Genomic DNA, 7,503 nt, shown 5'->3' with positions numbered 1-7,503 from the left:
AATGTGGCAATTTATTAAAATCGGGAGAATGGCTCTGATAGAAGCCTGTCCTGGCAAATAATTTCTTATGGCCTTACACAATTTGTGATGGAGAGGGGCATGAAGCCCACCAGGGAGGGATGCAAAGATCACTCTCCTACAAGCTGATCCCATTAGGCTAGAACGGCGGCATTAAATAGGACATTTTCGCAGTACCCAAAGACACCTATGGGTACTGAATTTGCAATCGAAAAGGGTGGGACTGTATAAGACATCAGAGATGTCCTCTAATAATAAATACACTCTTTATTTTATAATGCAGCTTTCGGGGGATTTAAACCTCTTCGGAGGTTCATAATTAGGGTAGCTGGTGTGCCCTGCCATGGTTGTTGGAAAAGGCAGACCCACGGTGAAAGTTATGGAAGTGCCTCAGTACTCCAACACCCAGGATCCACAGATATAACTCTAGCTTATTTTAGAATTGCATGTCATATTCTTACGTTACAGCAGTTATATTTCACATCAAATTTTAGCAATTATCTCCCGCGCTGCAGCCCTTCACTGGAACGACCTCCCTCGCTCCATCCGTCTCTCACTCAATCTGTGCTCCTTCAAGCGGGCACTTAAAACTCACCTGTTCCTTAAAGCCTACCAACCATCCACTTAACCCCTCATCTCTTCTGTTTCTCCCCTGGCCCCTTTTTTCTCTCCCCTTTGCTTCACTGGCTCCCTTCTGTGCCTGATTTGTTTACCCTCCCTTAGGATGTAAGCTCGTATGAGCAGGGCCCCCTCTTCCCTCCTGTCTCCATACCTGCTCTTCCGCTCCGTCTCTACTGTATCTGCCTGCCCGGAGTTTCTGAAGTACTGGTACTTTGTGTTTATTGCTCTGTACTGTTTTACCCTGTATAGTCTACTGTTTGTACCATGTACGGCGCTGCGGATACCTTGTGGCGCCTTACAAATAAACGATAATAATAATAATAATAATAATTATGATTTGGCTGATGTAACCCATTTAAATGGACAATAAGACACATGCAGCTTTTTTTTTTTTTTTTCTTACTAATGAATTACTCTCCACAGCCCATACTTCTTCATCATACTCTATTTGTAATAATGCTTTTAATGCTAGTGAAACTAAAACCAAACAAACTGAATGTATATATGTTGGCCGTCACAATCTTTTTGAATGAGAAGAACCTCACATCACTACTCTGTGCTGTTTGGAGAGCCTACTTATCTCTAAATCTGTGGTTTACTGCTTTCTTCAATACCCAACACAGTGACTCTGTCACATGTTACTAGGAGCTGGCTGGCATCTGCCCCCATGATCAGTCCCAGAGTGGGCTACCTTGGGCTCTGTCACTGGCCTACCTGCATTTTTTTTCCTTTAAAATGATCCTAAAAGGCTGGTGAGCAAATTCTCACCACCCAGGCTAAAATCTGCTAGCCTGCCCCTGCATCCTGTCCTCACACAAGTCCATACCTGCCAACTTATGGCAAGTATGATCCGGGAGTCTGCGGGTGAAGGTGGGCGTGCAGGGGGCGGGGCTCTGAAAAGCGTGTCATTTTGGCCCCGCCCCTGATGTAATGACGCAAAACGCGTTATTTTACAGCAGGGGCCAATCCGGGAGATTGCCAACTCTCGCGGGAGTCCGTGAAACTCACATGAAATGTGGGAGTCTCATGTCCGGGAGAGTTAGCAAGTATGTACAAGTCTCTCTCAGGATCTCCCACAATTAATGAGCAATGGATGGCGTGCACCCTTCTGGACCTGATATCCCTCCCTTCACCTGCTCTCCACCTCTCATTTCCCTCTTTTATTTTCCCCCTGGACTTTCTTTATGAGAATCGGTCCTACTGTCTCTCACCCCACCCCCTCTGGACTGTACGCTGTCTACTATCCGACTACCTCCTACGTCCTGTTATGTCTTTTGCTGCACTTTGTATGAGTCCCCCATAGTATTACTCACACTCATGTTTGTTACTTGCGCCTGTATCCGGCCCTACGGAATCTGTGGTGCCATATAAATAATAATCAGAATACAGCTCTCTAATTTTTCAATAGAGTGTTATGCCCTCTGTTCTTTATTACTTTTGCTTGTATTTCTATGGCATACTTGCCAACATTTTTTTTTCTTTTTCCGGGAGATGCCGGCTGGGACGTGGGCGTGCAGGGGGCGGGACTGCAAAAATCGCGTCATTTTGGCCCCGCCCCCGTGACGGAATGACGCAAATCACGTCATTTTACAGTGGGGGCGGGGCTAAACGCCGCGATTCCGGGTGAATCGCGGCGTTTAAACTAAATTTTTCCCCCTTCCTATCAGAGAGATTGCCACACTCGTCCGGGAGACTCTCGCAAAATGCGGGAGTCTCCCGGACAATCCGGGAGAGTTGGCAAGTATGTCCTATGGACTTGTCTGCCTATTTAAAAATAAAAAAAATATCTACCCCTTTAAATAGCACTTTACACCAGAGCTACACAAGGTCTGATGTAAAGTGCTATTTAAAGGGGCAGATATTTGATTTTTCTACATTTGTATGTATGGATTCCCAGGGAGGTGTATATATGCGCAGCTTAAGCATTCCCAGGAATGGTTATATTAACTCAGCCCAGTCTGCTCTGGAATAAGCATGCTGGACACCTACTATAGGACACCTACTATAGGACACCTACTATAGGACACCTACTATAGGACACCTACTATAGGACACCTACTATAGGACACCTACTATAGGACACCTACTACACGTCATCCTGCTGTGTTTATACACAATGGTTTCCCAGCGACAGAAAGTCACACACAGCTGCCGATTATAAAGATAAATGTCTCTTTCCTTGTTGAAATCCCGCCATTACTTTAGCCAATCAAGTCTTGATCTGATACACACCACGCCCCTCTCCTGCCGCCTGATTGGCTGGATGTGTATATGAAATGTATGGCGGCAGCGGAGCAGATGTCAGTGGTCGCGGTGGTTTGAGATCTAGACGAGCACAATATGGATCTGGAGGGGCTGACAAAGGTGAGGTGGGGGCGCTGTGATGGTGGTGTCACTGGCTTTGTGTGCCCAGAAGTATAATCACCTCACAGGACAGCGTTATTAGTGGTATAACCTGATTCTATCCCCATTCATTAAGCTGTGTTCTGAGTGTATCTTATTTTATTTACTTTTACTACTTGGGGATATAAAGCCAGGATTGTTGTGTAACTGTTCAGGGTGCAGTGTGGGCTTTGTACAGTATTCTCGTTTAGTGTGACTACATCTATAATCTAATAATGTCCAGTTCATATTCTAGTTCTCTGCTGATCCTGACTATAATGTAAACTATTTGCCTAGTGCCAGCTTCTGTGCAAGAAGCTATTAATATCGGCCCTGTCTGATCTGAGACCTACTGATATTGGTAATAGGATGACCTAATAAAGCAGCTGCTTCAGCATATAGGGATCAATAACCTGTTAAAAGTACTGCTTTTGCATCAACTTGAAGCTTAACTGACTGAGAATTGGGGAATCCCTACAAACTACTGATCCTTATCTATTTTGAAAAGCCTGGCTCTTTACTGTTATCTGGATCAGTTATTCCCATTTTGAGATCAAATCACAGTGAACTAGTTAAAATGTAACTGCAGTGTTTCCACATTTCCCACTTCTCTCATGTCTTCTAGTAGTTAACCTTTTTGAAGGTGTTTTTCTATCTTAAAGTAACTTTAAACTTCTTGGCTGAATGAGATTTCACATTACTGTATTAGTACACCACTTATGTATGGTATTGATAACCAGATTGTCTAAGGATCACTGAAAGATGCATATCCAGAAATCCTCTACAGGACTGATGACAAATTTAAAAACAATTTGAAATCATTTGTGCTATATAAATAAATTGATTATCTCTAATGTGAATTGTCACATGACCATTCCAGGATGTCATTAGCTGGAACAGCTGTCTGGCATAATAGGTGTAATACTGGGCACAAATGGGCTGTTCCTGCATATAGGGTTTGATCTGTTCAGGAATTGGCCAACATTGCTTGTAGACCACATAGGGTGGTGCTGTTAATATGCTACCTTGTCTGAAGTGAACAATTATAAGGTCGTGATCTGGCATGCTTGTTTTTGGATTATATAGTATCAAGCCAATATTGCAGTGACTTGCTTAACTCTAAATATAGCACTGCAAGATAAGCATTTATTAATCCAGCCATGTACTCCATAATATAATACCACAGGCCTGATTCCTTGAATACCCCAAAATGTGCCTTAACCAGACAATCTGTTTTCTGATATGTTGATAGTAATTGAACCTCATTCAGGAGTGTCTTATCTTCTGACCACAGTAATAGGCCTGTATGAACTGTAAAAAACTTGTACACATGGCTTATTGAATGATTATATTGTGAGTACAAGTAGTGTTTGGGCACCTGTTGGTACACAGTGTACTTGGGCAAAACTTAAAATTTTATCCTCAAATGTCTTGATCTTAAGTGTTTAAAAGCAATATGCTACTAATATAAAAGTATACCTTCTCCCTAGGCTGCCTTTCATTATGCATACTGTGCCTGCATTATGGAAAGCACTACATTACACTTCTTGCAATGCAAACGGTACCAATGGCTATCTGCATTGGGAGAACTTGGATGTAACAATTGCATAGGGCATAGGGACAACTTGCAGGCTTTGAACTGGGTCACATGACTGCAATCACTACTGTTCATTTAGAGTCCATCAGACTTCCCTTTACTGCTTTCATTCCCTACAGAAGTTGTAAGGTTGAGTATCTGGTATCATTGTGGGCAATGCTGGGGATGGCATAGTAATTATGATGCTTGGTTGGCACAGTATTAGTTTAACCATTGGGGGGGGGACACCATGTACATGGTCTATCCAATATACATCATCTTTAGCCTATGCATGTCGTATATTGACACAAACTGTGGCTTATGAAGTTTTTCTTTTTCATGAACCTCAAAGTAATTTAACTAGGAACATTTTATGTGTTTTTTAATCTGTTTTACATTTTAGAATCTATACATATAATGGCAGGCAATATGTGGAGCACTTCTTGTAAAAGTTGACAGCACTGTTCTGAGTTTCTGGAGAAAGTGCTCAAACCAGTGGCTGCAACTGCCAATGTAAAGTAGGATTCTAAAATTGATATCTGAAGAAAGGTAATTGTAGCAAAATCAATGAATAAACATTTTACAGAACACTAGTACATATCTATTATAATTAAAGCTGCATCACATGCCTGTTATAGAATACAGCAATTGCTTGCCCAGGAAATCAAAACACTATAGTGTTCTCAAAGAACCACTATGGTCTGACAGTACAGGGTTCCCCATTCATTTAATGTTCTGGTTGAGCATATCATTAGAAAATTGTGGCTTTGTGGACAGATAATTGTGGTAATCCAAAGCCCACCTGAACTTTTTCCCCAATGTTGTGTTAACTATTCTTCAATTACTTGACAGATGATCACAAACAGACTGGATATTTTCTCTGCAATCAGTCCTCCTTTGGATGAAACCACACTTGTTTCCTCATGTGCTACATCCAAGGTTACAGGACTCTCCTCGTTGCGCTATAAGACTGAGCTGTGCAACAGATATGCAGAAAGTGGATTCTGCGCTTACAGGAATCACTGCCAATTTGCCCATGGCCTGAGTGACCTACGTCCACCATTCCAGCACCCAAAATATAAGACTGAGTTATGTCGTTCCTTCCATATGCTTGGATCGTGCAATTATGGCCCACGTTGCCTTTTTATACATGGCAACAGTGAGCGGAGAGAAGTACCTGACACAATACGCCTCAGACAACGTCGCCTGTCGCCTTTTTATAGCAAAAAGCAATGCCGCCTCTGGCGCTCACCTGCAGGCTGCCCTTATGGGTCAAATTGCCTCTTTCAACACCCACGGGCTGTTCGTGATGTCTGCCGTCACTTTGCTGCACTTGGTGTCTGTCCATATGGTGTCCACTGTCTCTTTAAACACACCCCACCTCCAGACCGCTGGGGAGCGGGAAGCAATGCTGGAAGTGGGTCCCTTTCACCTTCTGAACCAGACACTGATGCTGTGAATGATCTCTTTAGTGATTCATCTGCTAATAATGCTTTTAATTTTTCATGTCTGCTCTTACCACTTGCCCTTCGGCTACAGATCCTGGGAGAAGACGAGGACATATCCCTGAGTGATGCAAACTCTACAGAGGATGAGAGCTCCCAGGGACCGCACTCTTCCTGACAAGCTACTAGATACGTGTATCATGTATTTTAGCACTTCTGCAGACCTGAATCTATTTTAAATTGTGTTTTTTTTTGTTTTTTTTTTTTTTTTAACGACTGCCTATATGGCTCTTGTGTACATAAATGTTTAAATTATTCCTGTATCCCAAAATGTAACTTTAATATTTCTAATGGACCTTGATTAGGTGACTTGTGTTTTTATTGGACAAGATGTGTTTATGTCACTAATTAAAACGGATTTTTATTAAACATATGGATAGCTTCTAATTTAAAATTAACCTCGTTTCTTACAGTTCACTGCATAAAGTATATGAAATGTCACCTAGCACTCACATTAAGTGCTGGAGGTCTTGTAGGAAGACCAGTTATGTCAACAGCCTCCTCCCCAAGATAGGATTTCCCTTGAAGCCAACACTATTTGATCCAGTGTGGCCTACTTTGGATAGCAGCAGCATGTGTAAGCTACACCCCTTAAACTTTTTTTTTTTTTTTTTAAGACAGAAGACTCTTTGGAAAATAGCATATTATGCCTAAGCAAAGAAGCTCTCTGGCGCTAATGAGGAAAAGGGCACTAGGATAAAAAATAACCAATTGGTACATGCATATTTCAACTTAACTAATACAATTGGTCAATCCCACTACAGCAAGTAGTGGGTACTGTTGTGATTATCTGTTAGCTTTTTGCCCAGTAGTTTTTCTAATACTTTTAATCATGCTTGCTGCTGGACACAGAGCCAGGACACTTACAGTAGAGGCTGTACCATTATATACAAATCCATCAGAAAGCTATATACCATTATATTAGTGTCCATATGATTAGATACCAATCCACATACCATTCCAACATAATACCTCAATAATACTATTCATCCTCCCAGTCATCCACTGGAGAGTCTGGCTTTGGGACTCAAAGGTTACTTGCATTTCTGCAGAATACATTGAGCGACACTTCTAATCATGGGCATGCTTCCTTGTACCAGTCCAAGGTGGACAAAAGAGGAAGTAATGCTGCTTTTGGTCTACCACCATGTCCATCCCTTTTGCAAAGTAAAAAAAAACAACATTCCCATAATGAGTCTAAGCTAAATTACAATGTCCCAAAAGTATGATCTAGCATAAAATATAAATATTGTTTAGTCTTAAAAATATCAGAAAACTCAAATATCATTGACATTTACCAAACTTCCACACACTATAAAACAAATATGCAAAAAGAAAGTGTGTAGGGCTGACCATTAGACACCTTAAAACAGAGGTGCTCAAATCCAGCCCTTAAGATCT

At 41.7% G+C, this 7,503-nt stretch overlaps 1 protein-coding gene across 1 annotated transcript; it reads left to right on the top strand.

Annotated features, from left to right (window-relative positions):
• The first annotated feature begins 2,902 nt into the window (after positions 1-2,902).
• Positions 2,903-6,729, top strand: LOC142103345 (uncharacterized). The gene is made up of 2 exons (XM_075187409.1): positions 2,903-3,003; positions 5,450-6,729. The coding sequence occupies exons 1-2, from the start codon at positions 2,980-2,982 to the stop codon at positions 6,218-6,220; spliced, it is 795 nt and encodes a 264-aa protein (XP_075043510.1). The 5' UTR covers positions 2,903-2,979; the 3' UTR covers positions 6,221-6,729.
• Positions 6,730-7,503: the final 774 nt, after the last annotated feature.

This window comes from Mixophyes fleayi, chromosome 10, assembly GCF_038048845.1.
Source record: "Mixophyes fleayi isolate aMixFle1 chromosome 10, aMixFle1.hap1, whole genome shotgun sequence".
NCBI lineage: Eukaryota > Metazoa > Chordata > Amphibia > Anura > Limnodynastidae > Mixophyes > Mixophyes fleayi.
The sequence above is the reverse complement of the archived record's forward strand: the minus strand, read 5'-3'. Positions and strand labels throughout refer to the sequence as shown.

Bases quoted from the DNA above. Each gene is read 5' to 3' on its own strand.
- LOC142103345 (XM_075187409.1), top strand. From the start codon at position 2,980: ATGGATCTGGAGGGGCTGACAAAG. The intron at 3,004-5,449 runs GTGAGGTGGGGG...ATTACTTGACAG, and splicing joins ATCTGGAGGGGCTGACAAAG to ATGATCACAAACAGACTGGA.